We start from the raw sequence: 17,790 nt of genomic DNA on the forward strand, positions 1-17,790 counted from the left end.
TAACATTGACTTTCTATTCATGTCAATAATAAGATAAAATTAGAATTGTATTGTTAAAATAATATGCAACTTTAAATATATTTTTTTTCACAAATATTTTTGATTTAGCAGCGTATCTACCAATACATTTTTCATTTAATAGTCTATCTACCAATATCTAAACCAATGAATGATTAATCTAATGATTATATTAAACAATACAATGCCATATGTTTTGGAAGTAGAGGTAAGAAGAAAGAAAATAGTAATAATTTCTTAGTAAGTCATGTCTAAAGCAAGCTAGAATGTCAATTTCAAGATTAAAATAATTGGGAGATGCACCTCTAAAAAATTTGAATGTGAATTAAGCAAGCAAATCATAGCACCCATCACAAATCGAAGCCATAAGTTTTACAGTTCTTATTTTATGTCACTTCGATTTGTTATATAAATAGAATCCATTCCAATCATAGCGCCCGTCACGGCTCACAGTGATAATTATTCGATCTCTTAGTAGTTGTTTGGTATCTTATTAAACAAGACTTTATTTAAACTCTACCAGGCAACCATACAAATTTTCTGTAACATTAAATCCCATATTTTGATAAATCTCTTTGTAGCCTTGTTAGTCGTAGAGCTCCATATTTGTCAAACCATGTCATTCATAGAATTTAACACATTTCAGAATTTATCTTACAAATCCTACATACTGAATTAAAAAAAAAAACCAAACAATATATCAAGAGAGAGTGAGATTTTACAATTGTCATGTCAACCTGTTTTTTAGGTTTTAATCCATTCAATGTGTAATAAATCTGTATTTGTAGCATTTAATCCTACTTCTAACCAAACAGCACCTAAAAATAAATCATATTGGTGCTCATGTAATCAACCATCAATCTCCAACAAGGATGTGCATTAGTGCATCGCAAGCATCCCATTCAAGTAATTAACATGGAGGGATGACCAAGATATCAGGATGATAGATATAGAAGCTGCCACTGATTCAGCCTCACTGCTCACATAGGCGCAGACGTGCCAGAATACGAAAGAGACAGCACCAGCAGCACAACCAGTTCACAAGATACTTTGCTAAATTTAAATGTGGTTGTGAAAAAATGTGCTGCAGATAACAGTAAGTAAAAAATTTAAAAAAAATAATTAAGAAAAAAAACATTTTCACCTTGACGAGTTTGAATCCTTGCGTCGGAAAGAGCACAATAGACGGCGAGACGCTGGTATATCTCGCCCCCGAAATCAAAGCCGAATCGCTCCATTTCAGTCTTAAATATTCGCAAAACCATAAAGACAATCCATTCAACCAAAAAACTACCCAAATGTGACATAAATCAGAAGTGAAATTAACTTACAATGTGTTAGAGTGCATGCAGCACGGAGAACCCTGCCTTCTTCTCCGCCTTTTGGGGTTGTGGTTTATGATTATGCTGCTATTGATGGCTGAAGGGATTTTGGCGAGAGGGCCGAGAGGCGGAGAAAAGGAGTGACGAAGAGGCCGCGGCGTGAACCAATGATGTGCTGAATAAAGCAATATGTCGTTGGTCAAATCCTTTCAAATTATAGGGTGACGGAAATGAGAGAGAGAAAAAAGTTTACAAAATCCTTTCAAAATGTGAGAAGAAAAGTGTTGGGGCAGTGCTGAGAGTGATAAAAGTAATGTAGGGGAACGAACTTTTCCGCCAAGCTCAGGATGGAGAATGGTTGGAAATTTAAGATGTCGTGAAGAGGAACCGTTATAGAAGTTGAATAGGCTGAAATAATTGGATAAGCCACCGAAGAAGAAGATTGAAGGTCAAGCCGAAGAATCAAGACCGAGCAAATCGTGAATAATAGATAACTGAGGCTTAAGTGGGCATTAATTTGTTTAAATGAAATTTGAACATATAAACGCGCATTAATTGGCAATTGGTGATTCTACCGGAGAAGAAGGCGGAATGTCAAAGGCCAAGCCGAAACGGAGCGATATAATAGGTAACCGACGAGGGCTTTATTTTGTTTATTTAAAAGAAATTAACACGTACAAATGGACATTAATTAGTTTGTATTAGAATTAATTGTGGCAGTAAATAAATGAATAAATATATGTTTTATAGGAAGTGATAAATTATAGAATTTGAATAGTCATATATGAACGTTGTGGATTAATTTAAAATTTATAAATGAACGGTCAAGATTTGCTATGGGTGGAATCCCAAGCCACTTTTATATAGTAGTATAGATATGAATTAATAGATTTATTAGTCATGAAATTATGGATTAATAGAGTGTTTCTTCACAAATTTCCAACCCGAAGTCCCAAATCTCTTCATCTTCCAATCTTCCGCTTCTCCTTCTCCTTGCTGCAGCTATCGATCGACGAAGAGGAAATCATTGGTAGCTTCGAAAATCGGCACTGAGTAGCCTCTCGGCGGCCATCTTCCGTTGCATAACTGGCGATCGGATCCTCAGCCTCGCACGGGGAAAGGCCTCTTCCATTTCTCGTATCCAGCTGTGAATCTTGCTTGGAAGTTACTAAAAATTCGTTTCGACCAAGTCAGGATCTCGGCCGAACGCCTAACACTGTAAACGTGTTCTGCTTCCTTCCGACCGCCGACGGGCGGGTTTTCTGGTGTTCTCGACTACCGATCTTTAAATTTGTATGGCGGCGGAACAGGGCCAGGTTCCAAACGCGGACGCCTTCGATGCCTACTTCAGGAGAGCTGATGTGGACCAGGATGGAAGGATCAGCGGAGCAGAGGCGGTCGCTTTCTTCCAGGGATCCAACTTACCCAAAGAAACCCTTGCTCTAGTTCTGTACCTCGTCTTTACTGTCATTTCGTATATTTCCTAGGTTTATTTTCTTCAATTTTGGAATTTATCATATATGTTTGTTTGATTGAATGTTGATATTGGGGGAATGCTTATAGGTGGATTTTCGTTTGGATCTGTGATGTTGCTATTTGTTGAGTTGAATGCTTTTAGATCTGTTTCATTATTAATTATAGAGCTTCGTATAAGAGCAACGAATTAGGTACATTTAAAGTGGGGATTAGGAACCATTTCCTGAAAATTCATTGAGTAATCCGAATAATCAATGTCTGCTATTTGTTGATATTGGGGGAATGCTTATAGGTGGATTTTCGTTTGGATCTGTGATGTTGCTATTTGTTGAGTTGAATGCTTTTAGATCTGTTTCATTATTAATTATAGAGCTTCGTATAAGAGCAACGAATTAGGTACATTTAAAGTGGGGATTAGGAACCATTTCCTGAAAATTCATCGAGTAATCCGAATAATCAATGTCTGATTGAACTTGGAACTTTTTTCATTTCTCAAGATTTCTTGTTTTCTTTAGTAACATTTGAGTGGCTTCAGGTATGGTCCTATGCTGCTGGTGGAAACAGTTCTTTGGGGCGTTTGGAGTTCCACAATGCGTTAAGACTTGTGACAGTTGCTCAAAGTGGGCGACAACTTACAGCAGATATTGTGAAGGCAGCATTATATGGTCCAGCTGCAGCTAAAATTCCAGCGCCAAAGATAAATCCTGCTCCTGGTTCTGCAGGACAGATGAATAGCGTGGCTACTTCTGCACCCCAAGCAAATCAAATGTTAGTGCAGCCTACTCAGACTGGTTTTATAAGGCCACCTGGTTCTCAGATAAATTCCATGGCTTTTTCTGCACCTCAAACAAATAACATATTGCCACAGCCTGCTTCAACAGGTTTTGTGCGACTGCCTACTTCTCAAATGACTGCTGCACCATTGCCTCAATCTTCTCAGTCAGGATTTATGAGGCCTCATGCTTCTCAGATGAATTCTATGGCTACATCCTCACCCCATGCAAATAGCATGATACAACAGCCTCCTCAGGCTAGCTTTATGAGGCCTCCTCCTCAGCTGAATTCCACATTCACTTCCACACCCCAAGCAAATAACATGTTATTGCAGCCTGCGCAGGCTGGTTTCATTAGGCCAAATCCTTCTCAAAACACTGGTCTCACTGGACAACAGATGCCCATAGCCACAGGTTTAAACTACCAGGGTTCCCCTGCTACACAGAGCAATGTTTCGAGGCCGCCTCAAGCTTCACAAGTTGCAGCATCACATCCAGTGCAGGGGTTTAGTCAAGGACTCAATGCTGCGAGTACTGCAATAAATCTATCTTTATCTACTGACGGGATTGCTGGTAGGAGTAGCGGGTCACAAGGAGCTGTTAATTCTCAAGTTCCTAACCATGCGTCCATTGCAGATAAAGATGGTTTTGGTATAGTTCATTCAAATCTGGATGCAACTTCTAAACCGCAAATCCAACATGTACACTCTTCCCCAATCACTTCAAGGCCTCTTGATCCAGTGTCAGCCTCCTTCCAAACTACTTCCAAGGATTCAAACGTTTTGGGTGTTTCCGGAAATGGTTTTTCTTCCAATTCAATATTTGGTGGCGACGTATTTTCAGCAGCCCAGATTAAGCAGGATGCTTCCATACCTATCTCGTCTGCAAACAGTTTCTTCAACTCATCTAATTCGGCCCCTGTAGCACCTAAAAATGCTGCAAATCCAAGTCAGCATGTTAATATTCAGGTCATGCCAGGCCTTCCTCCAGTTGCAAATCAGTTTCAGAGGACTCAACCCCCTATTAAACAGAATCAGCCAGAGACAATACAAAACAATTTGGCATTGCCTGCTCACAGTGTTCCAAGTGGCCCTGATAGCAGTGTTTCCACTCAAAATGAAGTTCCATGGCCGAAAATTACTCAGTCTGACATTCGGAAGTATACTAAAGTTTTTTTGGAAGTTGACAAGGACAGGGATGGTAAAATTACTGGTGTAGAGGCTAGAAACCTGTTCTTGAGTTGGAGACTACCTAGAGGTTGACTTTAATTAATTCATAATACATATTTGCATTATGCAGAAACTCTTTGACCCCCCTTGAACTGCTTTCTAAAAATTAAAAATTGTATTAGGATGAAGCTGGAATCAAACCTTATTTTTTTTAGATTATTGGCTTATGCTATTTATGTATAATGATATTTCATTTCTTTCTTTTTTCAATGATGCCAGAGATCTTGAGGCAAGTGTGGGACTTATCAGACCAGGATAGTGATAGCATGCTTTCATTGAGGGAGTTTTGTGTTGCTGTTTACTTGATGGAGCGCTACAGAGAAGGCCGTCCTCTTCCTTCTGTCCTTCCTAATAGTGTAAAGTTCGATCAAACTTTAATACTTGCAACAGGGCAGCCATCATCTGCATATGGTGCGTCAGCTTGGCAGCCAAGGCCTGGTAGTTCTTGTACTCACCATTGGTATTTTTTAAATATTAAATCTTGCTTTGTTTTCTTGGATTAGGAACATTTTTTTTTCCTATTTTGATGATGCTTCTATGCCTACATATTGATTGGCATTTCATTTACATGCTATTGATTTATTTGTCTCTCAGCTTTATCTCAACAGCCAATGCCGGGCTCTCTTTCTGTTGTGCCTCCCACTAGGGTGGAGTCTTCCACAAGGACTCCAATCCCTTCTCAGCCTGATGATGTAGTGTCGCCAGTGCAACCAAAAACAAAAGTGCCAGTGTTGGAGCAGAACATGTTGAACCAGCTTAGTGAAGAGGAACAGAAAGCGCTCAACTCGAAGTTACAAGAAGCAACTGATGCTGATAATAAGGTATGTGGTTATCCTATTGATTATTGGATCTAGGAAAACTGTCAAGTATCTGTACACTTTTCTAGCATTATGTTGTATTATTTTATTGTGCACTACTTGAAATTTCACGTGCTAAAAGTTGAATTTTCTCATTAGTAGGTCAGGTTGATAAGTTTGCTGAATAACCCTTTCTTTTAGGGTAAATCAAATATAGGATACGGAAGTTGGGGCATGGTAATGATTGGCAAGATTGAGTCCCTTTAAATTTAGAACTTCACCTTTAGATATCTCAAGCTCCTTTTACATTATTTTTAGATTTTTAAATAAGTAAAATGATTTAGTTTCCTTTTTTGGCAGAATTAATAAGGCCACTTTCTTAATAATAGATTAGTGTAGGTCCTTCACACTTCTAACCTCATTCTTATTCTTTCATTTTCATCAAAAAAAGAGATGCGGGTAAAATCATACTCACACACCTCTCTCTCTCTTATATACAAAATAATTTTCTAGTTAGGATTGGATCTCGTAGGGCGTAGGCTCCCACCATCCTTTTGTTTCTTGGAGACAAGTGGAATTTAAGGGGTTTTACATGATTATTTTTACTATTTTTTTGAATATTAATAGTGAAGTGATGGGGAGTAAGGCATTTATTGCATGTTGCATGCTACATGCTACATGCTTTATTATTTGAAGCACTTTCTGCCTTAGAATACAACATTAAGCCTTTATTCCACAACGTGGGGTTCACTGCATTAATCCTTTTTCTCCATTGTGTCCTATAATGAGTCAAATTCTTATTTAAATCTAATAAAAATTGTCATTTTAATACTTGCTAAACAAGACTTTTTAGGTCTACCTTTGCCTTTCATAACATAGGCCGGATCTAATACATTTATTCTCTTAACAAGGTCATCGGAAGGCTAACATTTTATTTAACCAAACCATTTACGACAACTCTCTCATCTTATCTGCGATTAGAGCTATTTCAACCTTTTCACCTATATGCTCGTTTCACATTTTGTCTCTAATTGTAAAGCTACTCATCCACACAAGCATCATCATCTTTGCAGCAACAACAACAACCACCACATCAAGCCTTTATCCCATTATGTGGGGTTGGCTTCATGAATCATTTTTCTCCATTGTGTCAAATTAAGAGTCAAATTCTTATTTAAATCTAATAAAGAAAGTTCATTTCTAATATTTTTTAACCAAGTGTTTTTAGGTTTACCTCTAACTTTCTTAACATAAATCAAATCTAATACATCTACTCTCTTAACCGGTTCATTGGATGGTTGTCGTTTTATGTAACCAAACCATCTAAAGCGACTATCTCTAATCTTATAATCCACTGGAGCTACTCCAACCTTTTCATGTATATGCTCATTTTGTATCATGTCTCTAAGAGTTAAGCCACTCGTCCACCTAAACATCCTCACCTCTGTAACGCTTAACTTAATATTATGCTTATCTTTTAATGACCAATATTTTGCATCATAAAGCATTACAGGTCTCACCACCATCTTATAGAATTTTTCCTTAAATTTTAGGGGGATTTTTCTATCACACAACAAGCTTGATGCATTCCTTCACTTCAACCATCCAACTTGAATTCTATTAATAATATTCCCATCTATTTCACGATCACTCTGAACAATAGACCCAAGATATCTAAAATGTGTAATGACTTGATCGCCCGAAGTCACAATCCCCCACTAGATCTATTGCCACCAAAATTACACTCTATATATTCAGTTATAGATCTACTCAAATAAAAACCTTTAGACTCTAAGGTTGACCTCCATGATTCATGTTTACCTTCAACTCCCTCTCTAGTCTTATCAACATGAAAAAAATATCATCAGCAAAAAGCATACACCATGGTACAACCTCTTGCAAATTTCTTGTGAGAACATCCATTACTAAAGCAAAAAGATATGAGCTTAAGATTGATCCTTGATGTAATCCAACTGAAATAAGAAAACACTTGGTCAAACCACATTGTGTTTGAACACAAGTAACAACTCATGCATACATATCCTTAATGATTTGAATATAAATATTATTAACCCATTTCTTTTCTAGAACTCTCCATAGCACTTTTGGAACTTTATCATATGCTTCCTCTAAATCAGTAAATATCTTATGTAGATCCTCCTTATTCTCTTTATACGTCTCCATCAAACCTCTCAATAAATGTATAGCTTCCAGAGTAGGCCTACCCTTATAAAAAACAATCAATTTAAGTCTTACTATGTTCATTCTTATAATGATGGATGTTCCTCTCTTTTTAATAAAACATTGATAATTACAAAAAATATTTGCTATAGTAGATTATAATATGATTATAACACCTTTATTAGTTGCTCCAAACTCATAGTCACTATGAGTGCTTTTAAAATCTTCTACAACTCTCCCAACATGTCTTTTTAAATCTCTTCCAATAAAAACTCTTTGTTCAAGAGGTATCTTTTGTATAATTCTTCTAAGTTATTTTAAAATTTTATTTTTGAACATATATTCAAACTTATTTGAGAGCATAAACAACTAAAATATTTATAATTTTAGTTTCTACAATAATCTTTAAAGCTTTAATTTCATCTCCAATTCTATTAATTTCTACAACATTATCCTTCTCTTATATATGATCAACATTATATCATTTCTAATATGAATCTTACTTGAATACGAAAGTTTAAATCATAAACTATCATCTCCTTTAGCTTTTTGTCCAACCTATATAGTTTCCTGAATATATAGAATATTTATTTTCATATAAATCATAACATTTATTATTTTATTAATTTTTCTGTAAGAGTACCTATATTTCAAGCTCCTATTATAATTTTAATTTTATGGACTAGCTTCTTTTCCCACATATGTCCATCATTTGGGAACTCTTGCTTATTTGACATTACACCCAGGCGCTAGTGTGGCGGCCCTTGCGCACTTTTCGTATATTTAGGTCATACAGTGTGTCGTTTCTAAGGAATGTTCTAGAATTAAATGTATTAAAGGATTCATGCCATGTTTGTTTGATAAGTTTTATGTTGATTGTTGACTACCTAATGTAACGCTTTATTTTCTTTTCTAGGACTTGGGACCCAGCATTGGCAATTTTGCTTTTTACGTTGGAATATGTGGATATCTTTATCTTGCATGCCATTTCATTGATTTATTTTGAGCTTTTTAAATTTGATGTTCTCTTGCCTACCGATGCAGATTTTTTTTAGTTTTTAAAGTTTTTAGTTTTTAATTTTTTTAATCTTATTTATTTATTTATTTTTATAAAGCAAAAGCGGTGCAAATTGTTTAGATGATCCCATGTTTATTGTCTGCCTTTTGAATTGTTAGATAGTCCTTTTAAACGATGCATACTCACGTCCTTATAATGCCTGAAGGTTCAAGAATTGGAGAAGGAGATCCTTGATTGTAAGCAGAAGACCGAAAATTACCGCAAACAGATGCAAGAACTTGTGAGTTACTATTGTTTACATATTTCTTTTTATGTTATCTCATTCTGTGCAGATAATATGTAGTTCAGTGCTCTTGTTTATTAGATGATGTTTTTCTTCTCTTCTAAAACTCATTTCCAATATTTATTAAAATGGGTTTGTTCTATGAGAAGTCACTGTTTTAATAGTGCATATTTTATTATTGCCAAAATGTTGTTGGTTAGCCAGTACATTCTTGGTGTTCTACTTTTCATGTTGAGTTTATTTTGAGGGTCTGGACTTTAGGAGATGCTTCATTGAATGCACAAGATTTCATAACTAGTATGAACAGGGATCAAGTTAGTCCCAAGGCCTCCACATTATGCTGGCATATAGATAACACAGGTTTGGGAAAATTGGAGAAAGAATGGGAAACCAAATTCCTTTTTCAAAATGGAAAAAGATATGGAGTATAATGGATTTTATCCAATTTATAAGCAAGCCTAACAAAATAATAGGGAAAAAAAGAGAAATTTAAAATATTATGTAGGTTATGGAAACTACTAAATAGGAAGCTAATAGGTTGCCATGCAGTCAAGTGCTACATAAACTCCCTCCTATTAAAGAAAACTTGCGCTCGAGTTTTGTAACTACAAAGAAAATTCATCTAGAGGAAAATATTTGAAGATATTAGCAACATTAGAAGTGTTAGAAATGTTCATGTTGGAAAGAACATGAAACTTACAAGTATTGTCCCTAATCATTTGTCATAAGCGAGAATGGCCAATCTTCTTATCTTTTAGCTTGTTATATTTCCCTACAGGATAATGATTTCATGAAGATGTGCCATCACCAAATCACCCTGAAAAATTTAAGCTGTCAATGTTGATCTGCAACCATCTTGTAACGAGAATTAGCTTCTTCTAGATATCTCTTCACATCTGGATGAATTTGTTGAACATGTTCAACAAACTTCCCAGCCATGAGATTAATATTATGAGAATAAGGTAGATAAATCAACTCCATGGTATGCCTTGGAACTCTAGTATAGACAACTTTAAAGGGATATTGTTGGTCAATGCTGTTAAAAACGAACTCTATTTATTTAATGGAATCATCCCATTGCTTCCGACCCCACGTAGTGGGATAAAGACTTGATGTTGTTGTTGTTGTAATCATCCCATTGCTTCAGTTTATCACCACAAACAAATTGAATAATATGTCTAAGTGTGAGAGTAGCCATCTCCGTTTGTCTATTCATTTATAGGTGACTTGTAACTTTTACAACATCCACTAAAAATGACTTAGGAACTTGACATTTGGTTTGTAGTGATTCAACTAGATACTCCATGGAAGTGAATGATTTCTTAGAAGAATTGATGAGCCATGTGTGAAGCATCCGTATGGAATGATGTTCAACTTCTTGGAATATTGATTGACTACAATGAAACTGAAGCAACTCATCTTTGGGTTGATTAAAACCAATAATAAAATCTATAGTTATATCCCATCAAATTATTTCAGGAATTGGCAGAGGAGTATAAAGTTTTGTGTTTTGAGCTTCACCATTAGCACGTGATCAAGCGCAAGGTTTGACTGATCAGGTGCATTTTGGCTGATCGAATATATTTCCATCACTCCTTGAACTTTACCCATTAAAATAGTATGGTTAATATAATCAATCACTTGAATTACCCAAACATGTGCATCCAACACAACCCTAGACTCAGAGAGATCAAAGAAGATAATACAAGTTAATTGTGCAAAAGAATTCCAAAATATTTTATTCACGAACTATAAAACTTCTAGTAAACATCAAAGTTTATATACATAACATCAAATTTTCATCATATACATTATTTTAGCATGCTTGATATCTTGCGTCAGAATTAAACATCAAAACATAAGGTTGCAGATTCAATACTTGATTCTCACTTAGGCTCAATCTTGTCCTTTTCTCTACTTGAAACAACAATTAGAAAAATAATCTGACGAGCTATAAAGCTCAACAAGATAATTAATTTTAACATAAAATTTAAGTACTCAATGAAAGGAAACAACATTATATATGCTAATCATGAATTAGATTGGATTAAAAATTATGATTAGAGAGTAGTCTAGTGGCATTACATATACTCATTATGTAATGAAATTGCTTACATAAGGACAGCATACTATTCATACAAGCCTCCATATCCATCAACTTCAAATTGAAGTTGATTCCTTAGAGAAAATACAAGAAATAAAAAAATCCTTACCAAAACCAAGCTTTAGCCTCCATAGTTTCCTTTTCTTCCTCTTAGTCATCTATTTTCTGCTCATAACCAGTTGCTTACTGGAATGGGAATGGATATGTTGTGAGTGCGTGAGTGATTCCCTCGTGTTTTATGCACATAATTAATTATATTATATTATATTGATATCCTCAATACATCACAACCATCCGAGTAAACAATTCACTGTTGCATTTAGAGATAATTGGATGGGAAAGGTAAAGTCACATTATATTAGTTTAGGTGTATAGTATATTAAATCTATGAACCCAAATAATTTAAATTGGTTCAACATTTTATGTAGCACAACATCTGCTTTGCCAACTCAACATAAATCATTTGGGTCAATCACATCATAATGCTTTGTTGTTGAAGCATGTTTTTAACAACACTGATTATAACTTTTGTTCAAGTCTTAGTTTGTTGGTGTGGTTAACTAAATATTATTAGTCAATGATATTTGCTACCAATGAAATTATTAGTATATTATTAAACAAAATTATTTGTAATCGAATTGTAAGTCTATTATTTGCTAGTTATGTTTTTCTTTGGATAATTATTCTTAATTAACCTTTGATTAGCTTTGGGCTTTAATTGGGTAAAAATTAAGGGGTTATTTGGTTGGCTAAAAAATAAATGCAGTATAAAATGATTTCTTTAGAGTTGTTTAAGGGGTTATTTGGTTGGCTAAAAAATAAATGCAGTATAAAATGAGTACTTTAGAGTTGTTTGGATGGGTGTAAAGAAAATGCAGGTGAATGATTTTTGTTTGGTTTGAAGGAAAATGAATATAGTGTAAAGTTTAAAGATGGTGACGGCCGGTGGCGGTGGTGTCTGGGGGTGTCTTCCGGAAGTGGTGGCAGTGGCAGGCAAGTGACGGTGGTCGATGGCGGTGGCGATGTTGGACAGAGGCGAGTGGCGGTGGCAGGCGTGGTGGCCAGAGAAAGTTGGAGGTGGTTGGCGGTAGTGGCCGGCTGCGGTTGGCGGCGGTCAAGCGAGCTTGCTTGCGGTGTCCGTTCTTGCTCAAAATTGGGCGAGTTTGGTTTATCTAAAAAATGAACTTGAATGGTTTACATTATATTTACTTTACATTGCATTCATTTTTCATCCAACCAAACTCCAAAATTTTCAAAACCACTACATTTGGAATTCTTTACACCCTAATGTAATCCAACTAAACAGCCCCTAAATGCAATTAGTGGCTAATCAGGTGTAAATTAACTATTTGAAGGCCCTTAATCATGCCTAGTTGAGTTATTTAGTGATTGATTCTTTTAATCTAAATGTGTGCAATGGCCGATTAACCCTACTTTCTCTTTAATTAGGTACTGATTGCCAGCTCTTACAAATTATTAATTTAATAAGTATTAGATTTTTGTGTTAATTGAATGAAAAAATCTAATTTTGACCTCTATTACTTAAAAGGTTTAAAGCAATCATAAAATCTATATTTAATTTGGGCTCTCTTCTTCATTTTAGATTAGCTACTATTTTAGATGGACGTAAACCTTAGCTTGTTGATCTTAGATCCCAACCAAATTCGACCATAGAGATGAGTGTTGTTCATCTTGCTAATTTATTCTGGTAATTATTTGTTAGGTTCAGGTCGAATCATCCCAACTGGCCCAGCAAGGGCCGGTTCGGTTTTGTAGTAGGCAAAATAATGCCTCCTTAGGGTTATGCTTATTATTATATTCTCTTGGAGTTCCCTTGGGTGTCTTGGGCTCTAGATTCATCGTCTAGATATTGGGAGAGAAGGATCGTCCTCTCGAATTGTGGATCTATTGTATTTTTTGCTTTGTTCTTGATTTTGGTTTGATTCCATAATACCATCTACTGTTTTGGATTGTTTTCATTGGAGATATTGAGATTTTCTCGCTGTTTTTATCAATCTTGTTAGGGATTACTTGAAATATTCAAGTATTTCTATCATTATTCCAACCAACTCTGTCTTTTAAACATATGAGAATAACTAGCATACTTTATATAGATGGGTGTGCTGCGATATATAAATCACCTGGATGAGTATGATTAGAATACTGAGCTCTTCAATTTTCTGATGCTGACTGTATCTTGGAAGCGTGGTACTATTTGCTTATTGATTGTATTATGATAATACAGTCTCATTCATTTTATTGGATTCTATCCTTGTAATGATTCCTTTAAATGTTTTGATGGGCTTTTCTTTTTATTCTGAACATTTAGACATTATAAAGGTCTATCCATGTATATATGTATACATACATGGTAGTACCTACATGCATGTTTATTCATAAAGGCATACATGCATACTCATTATTATTATTATTTTTTCAAATTGTAATTTGAACTTGATATTATCTTTATAGCGTCAGATTCCTATGTGGTGTACTACGTTGCCTTAAAAGGAAATTTTACTCTCAATTTAGGTTCTCTACAAAAGCAGGTGTGACAGCAGACTAAATGAGGTCATAGAAAGGGCTGCTGCTGACAAACGTGAGGTAATGCACCGTAGTTTGTAATGTCACCAAACATTTCCTGTTTCATGTTGGCTTATCGAATTTCATGTTATATGTTCCTTCTTTTGCCTTTCGTTTTAGTTAGTTTCTACTTTATCCTGCATGATTTCACTCTCTACGAAGGACTAAAGCAAAAATGATAATATTTCTTCTGACAGTTTTGTGAAAGTTGTATTGTAGTTCTGGTGGAGCATAAAAATGTCTAGGTCTAACCTTGAAAGCTATTTTCTTAAATTTTAAACCTGACCGTCACAAAGTGCAAGATTTATGATCTACGTAGCACGGAAGTTTTAACATTTGAATTAAAAGTCTAAGATTTTAATGCTCTAGTATAATATAACATACTTGAAACGAGCAGGGCTGTTTCATCATGAAGGAAAATTTGTCGACAAAATTATTTATACATGTTAAAGATTTCTTTTTTTTTAATTTAGTGTTTTTGTTTATCATTTATTTTTGGAGAATCTTAAAGCAATCTGGCCTGGAGTTTCAAGTAGGGTTTTATGGAGAATGAAAGATAGGTACCTACTTACCAAGTTTTGTCAAATAATGGGCTCCACAAGTAGCAAAGGTTTTCCTTTTATTTGTGAGTTAGAAATCACGATCAACAAACAGTGCATCACGATTTCATAGATCCTTTGATGATTGAGAAATCTTAGTTGTTCCACTTTACTTCTTTACCATAGATCTCCAAATAAATAGGAATGCTGGGTCTAGCTTGTGATAACAGCATTTACAGTGTAATGTTCTTGTAACACATTCTGTTTAAAGTTCAGAGATATATGCCAGAGTTTAAATGCTAGATTTCTTTTCAAAAAAAAAAAAATAACTGAACTCAACCATCTTGATTAAGGAACCTTTACTGAAAAACTCCTCTGCTTTCTATACTTTGTTGAGGATTTTTCCTTTGTTTAGCGTTTCTAGTCTTTTAATATTTTGTTCTTCTTGTAGAAGGCAAATAGTTGCACTGCCTTGTGTTTATTCAACAGTCCAAATCCATTAACATACATATAGCTAAACGGGGCTAAGCTGTATGTACCAACTTCTATAAGTGGTGTTTGTGCTGAAAGTGGGATATTTGGGTGTCCTTTCACAAGTTCAGTTTATATCTGGTATTTCTAAAGCATTTGTGAATTTAGTGGTCTAGAATTAAGTTTTCTCTTGAATGGCACATTGAACTCAAGTAAATTGCATTCTCTTCATATAGAAACCAACTGCAAACTACCTACTTGATGTTTGTAGCGGTCAGTGATAGCAATTTGAATGTATCAAATTAGGAAGGATTGATTAGCACGCGTTTAAATTGACAAGATATAAGTAGACTTAGGCTCATTTTGGTTGCATGTAGCTTGAAAAAATGTTTAGAAAGTGATGACTTCATTTACATTCAGTTTGTATTTGAAAATGAAACTATAACATTCAAAAGAGTTTTGAGATGTAAGCAGTTTGAAATCTGCTAATTAATCCAAACAAATATATGAGTTTTTCAAAATTTACTATTTTTCAAAATATGTTTTTGTGACTTAAAGCAATCAAATGAGCCTTTAGGTGGTTTGGGCTATGCATCAAAAGGGTAAAAAAATGTACCAATAAGATAGGTGGATAAAGTTAAATTTGAAAGATTATGAAGAAATAATTGTAATATGGATAGAACAAGTGCAAAAAGTTTTATGCAAAAGTGATTTAACGTCTTTTTTTTTAAGAATAAAAATAAAAAAATGCTTTGTTTGATTGTAAAGTCGACCCAAGAGCTTAAATGGGTTGCTTGGCCCACTGGCTTGTCATCCATCCACCGACGAGAGCTAGAGGTAATCGTTGCTCTGTTAAACCAGCTTCACGCTTTCCTCTCCAATTCTGGAGGTTTCTAACCCAAACTTTTGCCCAGACAAGAAACATCACTGCCCATCTTGGATCGGATGGGTCAGTACCTAGCCTACGGAACCAGTACAATCATTCAAAGCACGAAATGCCTCCACTTGGATTACAAGCTCGCGCAACTGAGCTCGGCTTAAGAAGACTCAAGAATGATTGAAGTTTGAGGATTCATGGTCAGTCCCAAATAGTTTGGTTAAGATTAACAATAATGACGATGACAATAATGATGATACTGTCGAATGTTTATGTGGCTTATATGGTCAATCCCAATTAATTTAGCTCATTTATGGTATTAATTGATGAATGCAAACTAGAAAGAAGAACCAAGTTGGAGAACACAAGGACAAAATAAAATCAAACTCGATTCACTTTAATTTGCAAACATCCAAATAAACATTCAGATAAACGAAAAGTCAAATCAAACGAAACAAAATTAAAACATAAAAATGCTATCCTCAGAACAACCGTCAAGCGGTTTCCTCACATGCAACGAGGGTAGGAAAATATATGAAAATAGTGCTTAGGCTTGCAAACCGATGGTCCACCATTGCAAAATGGTCTAACGCCCTACCAAACTCCTCCGGCAAATGTCTCAAAAAATCAACCAACAAACAACTTCTAAGAGCTCAAGAAGAAGGATACAGGTGGAGTGGAAACTTGCGTAGAGAAGATGTTAGAAGCCAAGATGAAATAGAGAGGAGGAAAGGGGGTGGAACAAGCTCTCAAGCTTTTCCAAGAGAACAAACCCTCAAGTTTTTAGTAGAGACTTTGCTCAAATATTCAATAACCTCTTCATAACAAAATCCTTCAAATATATAGACAAAAGGGTAGTCATATAGACATTCCACCTCCAACCAAAGAGCTAGCAAGCCACGGGAAAGCAGCCAGAGTGGGACCCGTGGAGCCAACACAGGAAACAGGGCAGAGGGGTCACGGGAAAATAGCCAGGGAGAAGAAACGAAAAGACAACCCGCCCACTGCATTTACTCACATACCAAAGAGACTCAAGAATAGGAAGAGAAGCTCCACTCCACATACCTTTATGATTTTATGAGCTAGGAAGTGCAATTACTCCTCCAAATAATGAGCTAAACTTCAGCTCAAGCATTAATGAGCTAGCACCAAGTAGAACCCAACTTTTTATGCTCAAAATCAACCAGCCAAAGCCCAACCCGATAGCAGTCAAGGCCCCAAACCGAGAACAGCAAGCAGCCCAAGGATAAGAAGGAACCAAATGCAAGCAAATCCAAGACTTGCCATGCCCAAGCACTTCCTACCATGATCATTGGATGCTTTCCATCATTGGATAGCTTAAAAAAATATAAAACACAACTAATATTGTTCAAATTACATAAAAAAAAACTAAAAACTAAAAACATGAATGCATCAATTCCCCCTGGTGGGAGAATCTCATCTCCTTATGAGAAAGCTTCCACAATCTTTTTATAAAGATCCAAATGACGTTTCTTCAACTCATTGGCATCCATCCAAATACAGTCTGTCAAACGACGATTCTTCCACTTATCCAAAAACCTCATGTCTTCGCCATGCCAATTTTTAGTAACTTTGACATCAATAACATCTTCAACCTATTCATCATTATTTAAAATAGATGTGGAGAGTGGCAAAGTTTCAATTTCCACATGATATTTAGAATTTCCTTCATATAAAGAAAGGTCAGAAACATTAAACACAGGAGAAGTGCCAACAGTAGTAGGAAGATCCAAGAGATAAGCATTTGAGCCCAATTTTTTTAGAGCACGAAAAGGCCCAAATTTCTTCCTGCTTAATTTCCAAAAGTACCAACAGGAAATCGTCGGCAATTCTCCTTCTTTGAAATAAGCTTCCCTATGATGTTTGTCAGCAGCATATTTGTATTTAACATTAGTCATTCAGAGTTTTTCAAGGACTTGTTGTTGGACAGTTTTGATATGGTCAAAAGTTTCAGAAGCTTCAGCACTAATTATATTTGGCAAAGGCAAACAATTTCTATCTAAAATGTGAGATATAGGCTGACTTTAATCAAAGGGAGTTTTACTAGTGGAGCGATTAACATAATTATTATATACAAACTCAGCTTGGAGTATTATTA

General features: G+C 35.4%; 1 protein-coding gene across 3 annotated transcripts in view; it reads left to right on the plus strand.

Moving 5' to 3' along the window:
* The first annotated feature begins 2,320 nt into the window (after positions 1 to 2,320).
* LOC110102233 (epidermal growth factor receptor substrate 15-like 1) overlaps positions 2,321 to 17,790 on the plus strand; it is a 42,284-nt gene continuing 26,814 nt past the window's right edge. For 2 of the 3 annotated variants that reach the window (XM_020830477.2, XM_020830478.2), the window contains exons 1-6: positions 2,321 to 2,785; positions 3,352 to 4,846; positions 5,038 to 5,256; positions 5,413 to 5,639; positions 9,020 to 9,094; positions 13,734 to 13,805. In XM_020830477.2, coding sequence (XP_020686136.2) covers positions 2,636 to 2,785; positions 3,352 to 4,846; positions 5,038 to 5,256; positions 5,413 to 5,639; positions 9,020 to 9,094; positions 13,734 to 13,805 — 2,238 coding nt within the window. In that variant the 5' untranslated portion in view covers positions 2,321 to 2,635. Of the gene's footprint in view, positions 2,828 to 3,351; positions 4,847 to 5,037; positions 5,257 to 5,412; positions 5,640 to 9,019; positions 9,095 to 13,733; positions 13,806 to 17,790 lie in introns of all 3 variants that reach the window. The other variant, XM_028696599.1, reaches the window with a different exon arrangement.

This window comes from Dendrobium catenatum, unplaced genomic scaffold, assembly GCF_001605985.2.
Source record: "Dendrobium catenatum unplaced genomic scaffold, ASM160598v2 fragScaff_scaffold_772, whole genome shotgun sequence".
Taxonomy (NCBI): Eukaryota; Viridiplantae; Streptophyta; class Magnoliopsida; order Asparagales; family Orchidaceae; genus Dendrobium; species Dendrobium catenatum.